The sequence below is a fragment of the Peromyscus eremicus genome, chromosome 16_21 (genome assembly GCF_949786415.1).
Source record: "Peromyscus eremicus chromosome 16_21, PerEre_H2_v1, whole genome shotgun sequence".
NCBI lineage: Eukaryota > Metazoa > Chordata > Mammalia > Rodentia > Cricetidae > Peromyscus > Peromyscus eremicus.
In genome coordinates, this window is record NC_081432.1 from 35601254 (window position 1) to 35616050 (window position 14797).

Below are 14797 nucleotides of genomic sequence, written 5' to 3' on the forward strand. Positions count from 1 at the left end.
TAGTGTTAGTAGCATAAGATAAAACACAGTCCAATTTTTAGAAGTCTCACAGTCTTTAAAATTTTCAGTACTTTTAAAGCCTAAGGTTTCTTTAAGAATCCAAAAATATTTTGTTTACAGACTCCTATAAAATTAAAAACAGGTTAAATACTTCTTGTTCCAAAAGAGAAGAATTAGGGTATAGGAGTAATCAGATTAAAGCAAAGCCCCAAGTCACCAATGTAATCAAATCCTGTAGCCCCTTTTTCTGCATCTGGGGCTTACACACACTTTTCTGGGCTCCAGAAAATTTGGACAGCCAATGTCTCCAGCTTGGCAGCACTCAAGAGAAATAGTTTGTTTGCAAGGCTCAGGATAGCTCTACTACACATTTGACACTGTCCTTAGCAGATGTCTCATGGTCTTAGGGTTTCCATTGCAACTTAGGCTTCACCTTCAGTAGTGGCCTCTGTCTGGGGACTCTGATGCTAACATACTGTTCCAAGCTTCAGTTTCTCTCTCTGACCCCTTCAACCCTGGGGTCTTCATTGGAACTGAAACTACAAGACCTTCACCAATGGCCTCTTTTAGCCTCCCTGAGGGAAACTCCAACCCTTTGAGACACGCCAAGCCCCATCTCCTCTCCATGGCACCTTCATGCCTTCAAAACCACCACCATGTGAATGACTCTTACACATTGTCAAGTTCAGCTGCCAGCTTGCGGTGTTTTCCTTGATCTCCTTGGACTGTAGCTTCTGTGTGCTGACTCAGAAGAAATAAGTTCCTGTTCACAGGAGATGCCACTTTCATGATGCTGGTCTGTTGTTAATCATAGATAATATTCATTCACTGATCATCAGCATCCATTGTCCCAGTAAAGCACAGAAGGTTTCACTTGCACAGATTCTTAGTCCAAAATACCACATAAATGGCCCACATAGTCTTTGCTTCCCGCTGAAACTTGTGGTTAGTTTTTATTGTCACCTTGGAACAACTTGAGTCACCTGGGAAGAGAACACTTCAACTGAAGAATTGCCTAGATCAGATTTGCCTGTGGACTTACCTGTGCGAGGTTGTCTTGACTAATTATTGGTGTGGGAGGACCCAGCCCACTGTGGGTGGTGATCCTGGGTAGGTGGTCCTGGCTTGTATAGAAAGCTGGCTGAGCATGAGCAGGAGAGAGCCAGTAAGCAGTGTTTCTCCATGGTTTCTGCTCTGACTTCCCTTGGTAACACTATCACCTGGACGTATCAGCCAAAGGAATCCGCCCCAGGTTGCTTTTGGTCATGGTGTTTATCACAGCAACAGAAAGAAAACTAGAACAGTTTCTTTTTTTCCCCACGTGTTTGGTATTTAATTGTATTTCTTCTTTGAAAATTTTCTGATATTATTATTTTTTATTTCTCCTCAGTTTATGTGAGCTCATTTATCTAACTCAGAAAGTTCTTTCCCTCTCTATCCACTGAGGTAACCTGCCCCTCCCCTAGTAATTTCATTATTATTCATTTTTATTAGCTTTTAAAGTTTATCTTTTATAACTAGCTTTTTAAATGCATATAAAATTTATCATAACCTAAGATAAGAAATCATGCTTTTTTAAACTGACAATCCTCCTTTTAAAGAAATATTTCTCTTATTGAGAATATTTTGAGCTCATGATACCTGCAAAGGGGCAAGTTTTCCCCAGGTGTATGTGAGAGGTGAAATGTATGTCTACTCCTCATTTTCTTTATCTCCAGAGTCCAAGGATATGTCAAAGGCATTTAGATAGACTCATCCAGTTCAGGACAATGCAGGAGTGACAGGCACCACCTTGTCAGGTGTGCAGAGCTATGTAAGAAGTATCAAAACTGGAGATGGAAATTGGTTGCAGTTTGAGAGTGATAGAACTTTTGGAAGTTGTGAGTTTTCTGATGGGGCCTGAGGTGGGGGAAGCAGCACTATATGTGTGTTGTGATGTGTGCAGCTGTTAAGGAGAAACAACTTCACAGTGAGAAGTTTAAAGATGCACGTGTTCCTAATAACATGTCAGCTGAGTGAGAGGATGGGAGTAAGTAAGGCTGTCTTCCTGTCGCACAGATGGAGAATGAGCTGGATTCTGCACGCTCTGAAATAGAACTGCTCAGGAGTCAGATGACAAATGAGAGGATCTCCATGCAGAATCTCGAGGCTTTGCTGGTGGCCAACCGAGACAAAGAGTACCAGTCCCAGATAGCATTGCAAGAAAAGGAGTCTGAGATCCAGCTTCTGAAGGAGCACCTTTGTCTGGCAGAGAACAAAATGTGAGTCGGCTGCAGTGGAGCAGCACAGAGCACTCTGCCCTCGTTCTCAGTACCTCATAACTGAGAATTTTAAAGCTGGATCTGGAGGTTGGAGCACACAGTTTGCCGTTAATTAGACTGAGAGTCAGGAGTATTGTGATTTGCTGAAGATTTAATACCATGGTCTAGTTTTTCTAATCTAAGGTTTTTAAATGTAACAATGTCTGCTGATTGTTTTGAACCCACAGTTTTGAATATAATAGATAGTCTGATCTAAAATATTGTCATTAGGAAATGTAAAATAAAGCCAGCGCTCTGAAACCTCAAGGACTTTCGCATTTATGGGCTGTCGGGTATTGTTCTCTGTCTCTCCATTTGTTCCCCGTGTCTATAAGAGTATATACTGGATGCCCAGAAGAACTGAACCCTGGAAACACTGAGCACTCCCTCAGAATTTTATTTATCTTAGCCTGTTTTTTTAATAAACCACCTATAATACTAGCCTTTAATTTGAAGACTTTTAGCTTGACATTCAAGTGGAAATATCTGCCTAGGGAGTGAAAGTTTATTAAAATTGGTCACCTCTAATGAAAGTTAATGGGGATCCTCAGCCTCTGTGACCCACTTGTAACACTTTCATCCTGCCCATCCTCAGACCTGAGCCTGGCACCTGGGGAAGCATGGTGATCATTTTCTCAGCAGTCAGCCACTCGTAGGTACCCTTTGGTGATCAAGGACCCCCAAGCCAGGAGTAGTTTCCTTGATAGTACTGTTGGGTCCTCTTGGATGTGACTGAGTCATTCTTGTCAGTTCTAGTTAGTGAGGCTGTTGTGATACCTTCAGCAGGTCCCTCAGGGTCCCTTTCTCAGACTGGTGGGAGGAAATCCACCTTAGGAAAGAAACAGAACTCCCCACGAGGATGTATTCCATTTCAGACTGCTGCTAAGTATTGTGACATGGAGCTGGCCAATGTGGGAAACTTAGTTTATAAAGAATATTTGCATAAATGAATAATATAGATGATACATAATATTGTCCCATTTGTGTACACAGAAACAGAGACAAGAAGGTTTGATTAATTGAACAGGACTGGGATTGCTGAGGCTTTTCAAGTAATCAAGTTTGTACATTGAATATATCTAAAACATGCCCTTAAAATTGTCCATAAAAATCACAATGTAGGGCTGAGGACATAGCTTGGTCAGTAAGACACCTGCTATGCAAGCATAAGGATCTGGGTTTGGATCCTCAGCATCCATGTAAAAGCCAGGAGCAGCAGTATGCACCTGTAACCCCAGCACTGGGGGAGTGGAAACAGACAGATCCCTGAAACACATTGGCCAAACTGCCTAGCCAGATGGATGAACTCCAGGTTCAGTTGGGAGACCCTCTAAAACAAATACAGTGGAGAGTGACTGAACAAAATACCCCAAGTCAGCCTCTGCCCTCCCCAAACACATGTGCAATATACACACAGACAGGAGCAAGACAAGAGCAAGTCCAACATGTACACACACACACACACACACACACACACACACACACACACACTCACACCATGAATTAACTTGCCAAACTCACGTTGTGACTTGGATCCAGCTAAGATGCCATTACCAGTATGGTTTAATATACTCTTGGAGTCACGGGTGTATGTGAGTTTAATCAACCATCACTCTTGTCTTTTGCACAGGGCCATCCAGAGTAGAGACGTGGCCCAGTTCAGAAATGTTGTAACACAGTTGGAAGCAGATTTGGACATTACTAAAAGACAGCTAGGGACAGAACGATTTGAAAGGTAAGTTGATCTCTGTGCAACACTCTGCCTACACATGTTGTTTCTTAGTTAACAATAGGTTTTATTTTTGTAGATCTGTGTGTACACATGTGGAGTTTTTTGTTTGTTTGTTTTTTGAGACAAAGCCTCACTCTAGTCCAGGCTAGCCTCAAACTGCTGATCCTCCTGTGTCAGCCTCCAGAATGCTGGTGTTACAGGTGTTCTCCTGGCTCAGTAAGGGGTTTATTATTTCATGATGGGTAGATTTTAGTGTTTGAGTTGAGCTACAGTTTTATGGTAGGTTTATAATACCACTGAATGTAAAGTTCAAAAGCGTCACTATTTTGCTATAGGGAAAGGGCTGTCCAAGAACTTCGCCGCCAGAATTACTCAAGTAATGCTTATCATTTGAGTTCAATGAAGCCAAATACAAAATGTCACTCACCAGAACGTGCTCACCATCGATCTCCTGACCGAGGCCTCGACCGATCATTAGAAGAGTAAGTGTGCACAGGACCCTGGACACAGGTAGTGGTGTTCACAGTGAAATTTGAGGGAGCAAGGGGATTGATATTTAAACTTGATTACTAAGATACAGTGATCCAGAAGAAAGGGTTTCATCTATAAATAGGAGTTTTATATGAATATTGTACTAAAATGAAATAACTCTTAAGGCTAATCTAATATCTGTAGTGTGTAATACTGTGAATCAAAGCTAAGACCTCGTGCATGCTAGGCAACCACTGTACACTGAACTGTGCCAGCAGCCGATATGCTATATTGTCAAGGTGTGAATTCCTTTTTACGTCTGTATTATTTTTCATGTACATTTATTACAAAATGTGGGTTAATTGCTATCGCACCATAGAATAAATAAGAAGGTGTTTACTATTTTTCATTTTAGATTTATTGTTATATTTCACAAATGTTTAAAAATTTTATTTGTGAATAACTTAAAATTTGTATGAAGTTACAAAAGTAAAAATACCTCTCATTCACTATTGTTGAATTTTTGTCCTATTTGTTTTATTTTAAATAGAAATGTCTCGTGTACCTACACTACTATATTTTTCCCCATCACACTACTTTCTCTCTCTCTCTGTCTCTCTCTGTTTGAAAAAGCAGCCAGTACTTCTAATTCCAAAGCATCATCACAGACTTCTGTCTTGTCGTACCCCATTTGGTATTGGTATATTCCCTATGTCACTGTGAGAGCTGAGGCTCAACACCAACAGTGTTCTCAGCATTCCTGACTCGCTTGCTCAGCCCAGAACGTGTCTGAAACTGTCTCTGGATTTCTGCAACATCCATCAGTTCAATAAATAGACGGATTAAAAAGTTCAAGATCTGTTTGCAGGCCATCGTTTCTGCCTTTGTATCCCAATTTTCCCATGTACTGAGGGCATTTAACCAAATACCAAGTTCATGAATAACTTAAATTTGTTCTTTTATTCCCCCATGATCCACTGATACCTGCATTATGACCAGTTGTGGTCATAATATGTTTTCTGTAATAGTCTAAAAATACTAAAAAGGAAATATTAAAAATACCCCTTCCTGATTAAGAAATTAGTTTATGTATATGGGTGTTTTGCCTGAATGTATGTATATGTACCAGTAATGTGCCTGGTGCCTGCAGAGGCCAGAGGGGCATCAGGTCCCCTGGAACTGGAGATACAGAAGGTTGTGAGCCATCATGTGGAGTCAAAGCCCAGTCCTCTGGAAGAATACCCAGCACTGTATTAACCACCGAGTTTTCTCTAGCCCCCTTCAAACCCCAGAGCTTTAATGTACTACTTATGATCTATTTTCCCTCTTATTAATTTCTGTTTTTATTATTATTTCCTTCCTGTGTTATTTTTGACCTTGTTGGAGTTTTCTGCTAGCTTTTTGGGTTGAGAATTCATTCATTTACTGCTATTCTTTTCTTTAATTGGTAGAGATATTTAGGGTTCTTCATTTTCCTCTGTTGCTGTTTCAAATGATCTCATGTAGTCTTAACTGTTTTGCTTTTCTTTTAGTTAGTTTGTGAAATTCTGTGGTTTCCACTTGTACCAATGTGTTGATGGAAAATCTTGTAATTTTCAGTTGAAAGAATGTTTTGTGTTTCAGTTTTTGTGTTTATTTCTTCTATTTTTGCATCATGACTAGGAAATATTATCTTTATCACTTCTGTTTCATGAGCTTTGTGGTCTGCATGTCTTATACATGACCAGTTTTTTTTGTTGTTGTTGTTTTTGTTTGTTCGTTTTTCAAGACAGGGTTTCTCTGTGTAGCTTTGGAGCCTGTCCTGGAACTCACTCTGTACCCCAGGCTGGCCTCAAACTCACAGAGATCCACCTGGCTCTGCCTCCCGAGTGCTGAGATTAAAGGTGTGCGCCACCAAAGCCTGGCACATGACCAGTTTTTACAAATATGTGCACTTACGCAGGTATGTTTCTTTTTACAGCACAGTATTATTAGAAACCCTGACTTTTGTGGTGTTACATACATCTTTTAAGTAGGTCTGATTACCTTTTGTCCACTTGGCCTTTTGTATATTGTGAGTGATATTTTAAAGTCTGCCATGTATTTTAATTTCTTGCATCTCTTATACATTTTAAGGACAGAATTTTTTATTTATTTTCAGAAATAGAACAATTCCCATTAACATCCATTCTCTTAAAAGTCTATAGAGATATAATAAAGGAGTACTGCTTATAGAAACAGAAACAGAGCTAGTGTTTTCAAAGATGATGGGATTGTACGTGCTGATAAGAAGGAATCTAGAAATAAAATTTTGGAATTGATAAGTATATTAGCATATATTAACAAATTTTAGGAATAAATACTATCAATATCAATGTTTAGTATTAGTCCACATGCCACACCAAACAAAACACAATTTCAAATGGCAGTTTTCAGTAACATCAGATACTAGAGATTTAATCTAAGAGATGCTTCATAGCTAATCATAAAACATTAATGTGAGAAGTTCAGCAGTGATGGTCTCTAGGAGCTAGCAACACATGGCCAGAACTTGCTTTCTTTAGAAGCTGTACTCCTTCACTTGCTTCTGGGTTAAGAAGAGACTGAGTTTCAAGGAATAATTTTCTGTGTGTTTAGAGGTGGGCATGTGCATGTTTGTGTGAACGACTACAGAGGCCAGAGGTCAGTCTTAGCTGTTGTTTCTCTGGCACTGTCCACATTTTTTTTGAGACAAGGTTTCTCTGTGCAACAGTCTTGGCTGTCCTGGAACTCACTCTGTAGACCAGGCTGGCCTTGAACTCACAGAGATCCACCTACCTCTGCCTCCTGAGTGCTGGAATTAGAGGTGTGTGCCACCACCACCTGGTCACCTTTTTTGTTTCTTTGTTTTGAGACATTCTTTCACTGGCCTGAAACTCTCCAAGTGGTCTAGACTGGCTGTCTAGTTAGCCCTAGAGATTCCTGTCTCTGCCTCCCCAGCACTGAGAATACAAACGTAAACCACCATGCCCAGCTTTTTCTGAGTTCTAGGGATCAAACTAGAGTGTTCATAATTACAAGGCAAGCATTTCCCCGATTGAGCCATCTCCCCAGCCTTCATCTTCTTGACCAGGACTACCCTGGAGCTCAGCATCACTTGTGAACAGCAGTTCCTGTTGGTCACCTTCCAGGCCAGGCCCTTGAACTGAGCTGAAAACTGAGAGATGCTCTCGTCTTTCTTCTGGACACATAGAACATCTGTCTGCTGGGCAGCCACAGGTCCAGCTGCTGATCAGTCATTGGTGACCTCTTTCCTCTCTCTGCTTTTGGTTCCTGTTCCAGCACCAGTGTTCAGATCTCACCTTGGCCAGCTCTGACATAAGATTATTTTGTTTGTGGTTTGCTGATGTTCGCTACACCAGCACTCAGAACTGTCATCCTTCCTGTGTCATGTAACTTTTATGGAGTGTTCTTTACTGAAACATTTACATTCTCTGTTTGGCCTGCTGTCTAAAGCTGTGTATTCAGGTTGCTGATCCTGCTCTCTTATTGTCTCCGTTTTCCTGGTAAATAACTTTACTTAACTGTTTTTGAATCTTTCTGTCTTACTATATCTCTCTTATAAAGTATTGATTTGGGTTTTGCTTCATAAGCCATTTAAAAAATTTTTTACTGAAGTTAAAAAAGTTTAATAGAGGTAAAAATTTTTACACTGTTGCTGTAACTGTTACATTTGGTCTGAAATCCATCACAGTATCTTATGTTTGCTGTTTGTATTATGCCGTTTCCTGTATTTCTCCATTTGATTGGTTCTTGTAATAATTAGAAAGTTTTGTATTTTATCTGTTACTTTCGTTAATAATATACTCTTAGCCCCCCTTTTAAAATCATCTTTCACTGTCAACTTAAAATGTTATCCCTGAGGCTGGAGAGATGGCTAGGTAGTTAAGAGTGCTTGCTGCTCTTCCAGAGGACCCAAGATCAATCCTGTTTCCTCTGCCACTAGTTTTATCTCTTGCAGGTTGTCAGGTAACTGGTATCATACGTTATATAGCCTCTGGTGCTGACTCAGTCTCAGCATAATATATTTTGAGTCTTATCCAGAGTCTTACATGCTCTTAACTGCTGAGCAATATTTAATACCCATTGTATGGATGAACCACAAGTAATGGCTATTGTTTCAGAGGCAGCTGTAAAGTAGTGCAGAGAATCTCATACAGTTTTTCCAGTTCCTACAGCATCAGCACCTTGCCAACAGGAAATCAGCTCTGGTATAATCCAGTGCATAGGCTTTATTAATATTTCCCTAGTATATTCATTTGTGTGTGTGCATGCATGCATGTACAGTCTTTGTATATACCACTTGCTAATAACTAAATACTGACTTGTCCCACCAGCACCCAGTCCTTACTTAGGAGGAGATCTGAAGAAAGGGACACGCGTGACATGAAAGCAGAAGGGGCTCCTGTTAGAGGACAAAGGGACCAGCAGATGGGGGAGGGGTGGGGAGGGGGACACTGAGGCAGGATACAAATAGAAAAGGTATAATAACACGTATGTATGAAAACACCCATTACCAACATAAAAATTAATTGTAAAAGAAAATCTTCCCTTGTGGTACCCATCCCTTTGGAGTTAGAATCTGTATCTCCTGTTTCCCTACCAGGTGGCCAACTAACTTCTTCTCCGTACTATAATTCTGTCAGTTTGAGGATCCTATGCAAATTCGGTCATGCACAGAACACAACCTTTGAAACTGACTTTTTTCATTTAGCATAGTGGTCATGACAACCATCCACGTTGTCCATCTCAATATTTCTTTCCTTTTATGTTACAGTAGTATATCCCTGTCATTAATAGTATTCCATGGTTTATGAACAAACTCACTATATCCATTTCCCTTCACAGAAGCTGAGGGGAAACCCCAAGCACTGCTAAAGTAATCATAATATATCCTTTTTACACATGCTGAAGTTATTTCATTTAAAACCTTAATCTCTTTCTTTTTCTATTATAGGAATCTTTGCTATAGAGATTTCTGACATGTGAAAAGATTCTCCACAGCCTTGGAAAGGTCAAAGATACAAACGGAATTTTTTTTTTTTTGCTATTTGATTGCATTTATCTTTTGAATGCTTGACAGTGTTAAATGTATTTATTAACTTTGTGCCTCTGAGTCTGTTCTCGAGTGCCATATCACAGTGATCTGAGATGATGTATACAAACAAAAATGCACATGGCTCTTTCTATCCATACAGTAATAGTGAGTGTAAAATCTGCTTACTTCACTATTGAGCACTGTTTTGTTAACTATCCGGAGTAAATAAAGAAGCTTAAAAAAGAGGGAAAAGTGTTTTTACAAAACTGATTTCCTTTCCTTTCTTGCTATCTCAAATGAATGGTTGGTTACATTTTTTTTCTTTGTGATTTATATTCTCATGGCTGGAAAAGCTGTGCCAAAATGGGCACAGCCTAGCAGCTCTGGCCTGGGACCCAGTATTGCATTTTGGAACCAACCTGACATAACTTCCATGCCACAATCTACCTTCAAAGTAGGAGTGTGCCAGGGCATTCAGTCCATGCTGTTGTAGCGCACAGCCCGAGTACCATGCGTTTTTACAATTGTGTTTGCTCCTACTGTTGTTAGAAAGGTAGGTGATGATCTATCTATCTATCCAAAATGTAAGATTTTTAAAAATCTGTATTTTTCATAAGTTTTCTTCAAAACATTAAAGTACTGCAATGAACTTAATTGCCATTTTTATTATTATTATTTTTTGCCTGTGGCAGCTGTCTGTAATCTAGAGTGACAAGCTATTTCCTTCCCCTCACCTGCATCTCTTAAGTCTCTTTTCTGTCCATAGGCTTTGATTTAATGTTGATATTAGAGCCTGAATGCTACTGTATTTTACTGGTATAAGCTATTTGTATTCTTACATTTTAATAAAAAAGCAAGCCCTGTCATTAATAGTGTTCCTATGATGAACAGTTTCTCATTGTATCTAGTTATTATTCGATATGGCAGTAGTGACGAGGATAGTGGCCTCTTGAGATCTGATTTCATCATGACACAATCTCTAGTCCTCTGATACTTTATTATAAATTCATGTCGCATACTCACTTTAGTTTGGTCTTCCAAAACCTTCAGGCTTAGTCATGCAGTTTTAGACAACCGTTACAGACTGGCTAAAAAAATGGATAAAGTACGGTGCCTGCTCATAAATGTGTTAAAGACTAATATGCAGAGTAACTTTCCTTGCTCATATCAAATAACACACGACATACATACTGCAAAACTAACCTCTGCTAGGGTCACCCAGTGACCTGGGCACTAGATCACCATAGCATTAATATTAATCTGTTCTCCTAGACAACCAACAACAGCTGAGTGTCACCAGTGGAAAACTCTTGCCAGGTCATATACAGAGTACAGGTGTTAGGAGAGGGGCACAGAATGAAGTGTGCAAGAGAGTCTTTCCATACTTGATTACAATTGTACAGTACTTGATTTGTGCCATTAGTGACAAACTGTTTCAAAGGAAAATTATATGGTACATACAAAGGGACCCCTGTTATCTAAAGGCAAGTGAAACCTCACCCTGTTCTAGATTAAAACGTCAAAGACGCTGGGCGGTGGTGGAGCACACCTTTAAACCCAGCACTTGGGAGGCAGAGCCAGGCGGATCTCTGTGAGTTCGAGGCCAGCCTCGTCTACAGAGCAAGATCCAGGACAGGCACCAAAACTACACAGAGAAACCCTGTCTCGAAAAACCAAAAACCAAACCAAAACAAAACTTCAAAGACAAGATTTTTTTACTAAGGTAAAATTCAAGAATATTTGCTTGAAATGGAATTCTTGTCACTTGATAGAAGTACTTACTAGCCTGTTGATGGGGTAGAGCCTGACTGCAAACACAGTATACCAAACACGTTCTTTCTTGGGTAACAGCAACAGCAACAATCTCTTGAAAAGGACTCTAAGCTCAGAAATGTATATTCAATACAAAACGTCTACGCTTGCTGAAGTAAGTGTGTTGAGAAGAGAATTGTTAACTCATTGAGTAATTTAAAAGACAGGAGTTTTGAGCAGGACGTGCCTATAGTTCTAGGACTTGGGCGCAGAGGCAGAATGATTGCCAAAAGTTTAAGTCCAGTCCTGTACTATGTAGCGATTCTAAGCTAGTCAAGGGTACATAGAACCTATCTCGAAAAACATTTTTCTACAGAGAGCCCATTTTGAAGTTTTAGGCATCCTTGGGACTCCTTTGGTCTCTTTAGTTAATAAGAGCCATCATTGAGTTTTCTTTAAGAAGCAGAAGTCATTAGTGTGAGAATCTGTGCTGCAGTTCATAAGATAGAGTTTTGAAGGGAATGGGTGTTCCCCTTTTGATCTTTAGAATATAATTATTAGAGAGTACGGATGTGGCTCAGTGGGAGAGCTTGCCTCACATATCCAAAGGCCCAGGTTCCATCCCCAGCTTTAAAAATCACTCCCATAGGAGTTCACCCCCATTAGAGTTTGACAACAATAGGAATAATGGGTTAGTAGTGTTCAGACCGTGTCAACTACATAGCACGTAGGTTGAAACGAGCTAATGTTGCTCATGGCATGAGAATCTGACTCTCAGGGCCCTGATCGGTGTCTGCTCTTCTTCCCTGCCTTCAGTGCATCTCCCCAGACAGTCTGGCTCTGGCTTTTAACAGTCTCCTCTGCTCCCCAAATGCTGTGCTCCAGGTTGCATTCCTTGCATGATCAGCAACGGTCTATAACTGAACTGATGAGACCCATTTACTACACTAAGGTCGGACGAGAGCTGCCAATGGAGAAAAAGACTCCATCTGTCTGCAGTCCTCTACGTCAGCACTCACAGCAAACCAGAGAGCGAGGGGCACAAGCTTTCACTCAAAGACAAATCATAAACTATCAGGATATAACGTTTTAAACCGTGGTCTGATCTGAATTCAAAAGTGAAGAAAAATTGTCCTTATACCATAAAACATAAAAACCTCAGGATAACTGACTTACCCTCTTAGCTCCTGAAAAAAACAAAACAAAACAAAACCAAAAAAAATCCCAAAAAACAGAAACAAAACCCAGAATGAGTTAGACTAATTATCTTTAAATTTTATGTAATTTCCCAATTGAATGGAAAAAAGCAACATATTTTATAAGAAGATATTTATGTTAAATAGCTTCCAAAGCAACTTGTCTTAAGATATGATTTCCACAAAATACTCAGCCTTGCATCATGAACGCCATTCAGAATTTACCCCACAAGCCATTTCAGTGGGTCAGTTTGAACTTGCCTTCTTATTGCAATAAATTCTTGACTTGAAAACAAATTTCTTGTAAATAAATTTTTAAGGGAAAGTATTCTATTAGTGCGTTATAATTTAGAAAAGACTCTTTGAAATCACAAGGCTGAAGAGCCAGAATATGGTTATAATCACACATCAGGCTGTACCTCATTGGGTTAGAATTCAGAGAAATAAGGAACATGTCCAACTGCATGATGAATGTGCAATCAAACATATTCAAGTATGTTCGTGTACTAACATGGTCTCTTCTGTTAGGCAAGAATTATGTAAGATGCTTTAGGTAACAGTTGTTATTACAAAAATGTGATTCCTTGGTAGAATATAAAAATAACATGTATAGCAGGGCATTGAAGTGCTATACTGTATTAAATCTGTCTTCTTACAGTGCAGACTGGAATGTGATGCAGATAATAAGAAAGATATCACCAGGTGGTGGTGGCACACACCTTTAATCCCAGCACTTGGAAGGCAGAGGCAGGCAAATCTCAGTGAGTTTGAGGCCAGCCTGGTCTACAAAGCAAGTTCCAGGACAGCTTTGTTACACAGAGAAACCGTGTCTTGAAAAACAAAACAAACAAAAAAATCTATCTTTTGATTATTGTCTTATTCATTAATTCCTAATCCTAACTTTACTTTGTGTAGCAACTTAGACACCTCCACAGAAAAGTACAATAATATTAGTTGGCCTAGGGCACCAGCACATGTGCCTAAGGAAGAGTTAAACAGAGACTCTCACAAATTCTTGTGAGTTTTACAAACGTAACTAAATAGATTATAATAGATTTATAATACATATCATACTTATCTCATATTACATATGCTATAGTATATAATGCACGTGCCTCAAATTGTATTAAATTTTTTCTTGTAACATTAGCAGTTTTATTTTGCTATTTCCCATGAATTTCTAGAATTATGTTTTATTTTTTTAAGATTTATTTTTATTCTGTTTTTCAAAAATTGTTTATTTTGTATATATGCCTATGTTTGCCTCCACATATGTATGTGTACCACATGCATGCCTGGTGAATGCAGAGACATAAAGAGGGCATTGAATACCCTAGAACTGGAGTTATCTATTTTTATTTTTTAAATTATGTGTATATGTGTGGCACATATGAGTGCAGATGCCTGCAGAGTCCAGGAGAAGGCATCAGATACCCTGGAACCAGAATTACAGCTGGTTATGAGCCACCCAATATGAGTTCTGGGAAATGAACTTAAGTCCTTTGAAAGAAGAGTATGCACTCTCAGCCACTGTTTGCTGATTTTTAGACAATTTTTTTTTTTTTTTGGTTTTTCGAGACAGGGTTTCTCTGTGTAGCTTTGCGCCTTTCCTGGGACTCACTTGGTAGCCCAGGCTGGCCTCGAACTCACAGAGATCCGCCTGCCTCTGCCTCCCGAGTGCTGGGATTAAAGGCGTGCGCCACCACCGCCCGGCTGATTTTTAGACAATTTAAAACACTTAAGAGATGAATTTTTCAGAGAGATCCTATCTAGCTAACCTTTTTGAGGGTCTAAGATGACTAAAAATGAGAGGTAATAATGGAAATGCATACACACACACTATTTCTCTAGGTGACACACACACACAGGGTTTGTTTGTGTTTTAAATGAAGATATTCAAGCGTCTGTGTGTGTGTGTGTGTGTGTGTGTGTGTGTATGTATGTGTGTGTGTATACATTTGCTCATGCTCAAAAAATTAGCAGAAGTTATTTCCTATTGTTTGAATTGCCCACACACTTATTCCTCAAATGCACATGTTGGTGGTAGTTAGTGGTGGACCCTCAGGGAGGCAGTGAGCATTAGCTGAGTTCGTGAGGGAAGTGCCCTCTTGGTGGAATTAGCAGCTTTATAGGAAAAGGAAGGGAGAGCTGAGCATACGTGTTCCCTTGTTCTTATCACATGATGCACTCTACTGCATTATAATGTGGCAAGGAGGCACTCACTGGTGGACAGCACCTCTATACTGCTGTTTTAGACTCCAAACTATAGTAAATACATTTCTTTCCTTTA

General features: G+C 39.6%; 1 protein-coding gene across 13 annotated transcripts in view; it reads left to right on the forward strand.

Annotated features, from left to right (window-relative positions):
• The window catches only part of Tsga10 (testis specific 10), a 100326-nt gene extending 90118 nt beyond the window's left edge, over positions 1 to 10208 (forward strand). For 12 of the 13 annotated variants that reach the window (XM_059244085.1, XM_059244095.1, XM_059244092.1 and 9 more), the window contains 4 exons: positions 2059 to 2261; positions 3931 to 4035; positions 4368 to 4514; positions 9479 to 10208. In XM_059244085.1, coding sequence (XP_059100068.1) covers positions 2059 to 2261; positions 3931 to 4035; positions 4368 to 4514; positions 9479 to 9503 — 480 coding nt within the window. In that variant the 3' untranslated portion in view covers positions 9504 to 10208. Of the gene's footprint in view, positions 1 to 2058; positions 2262 to 3930; positions 4036 to 4367; positions 4543 to 9478 lie in introns of all 13 variants that reach the window. The other variant, XM_059244090.1, reaches the window with a different exon arrangement.
• Positions 10209 to 14797: the final 4589 nt, after the last annotated feature.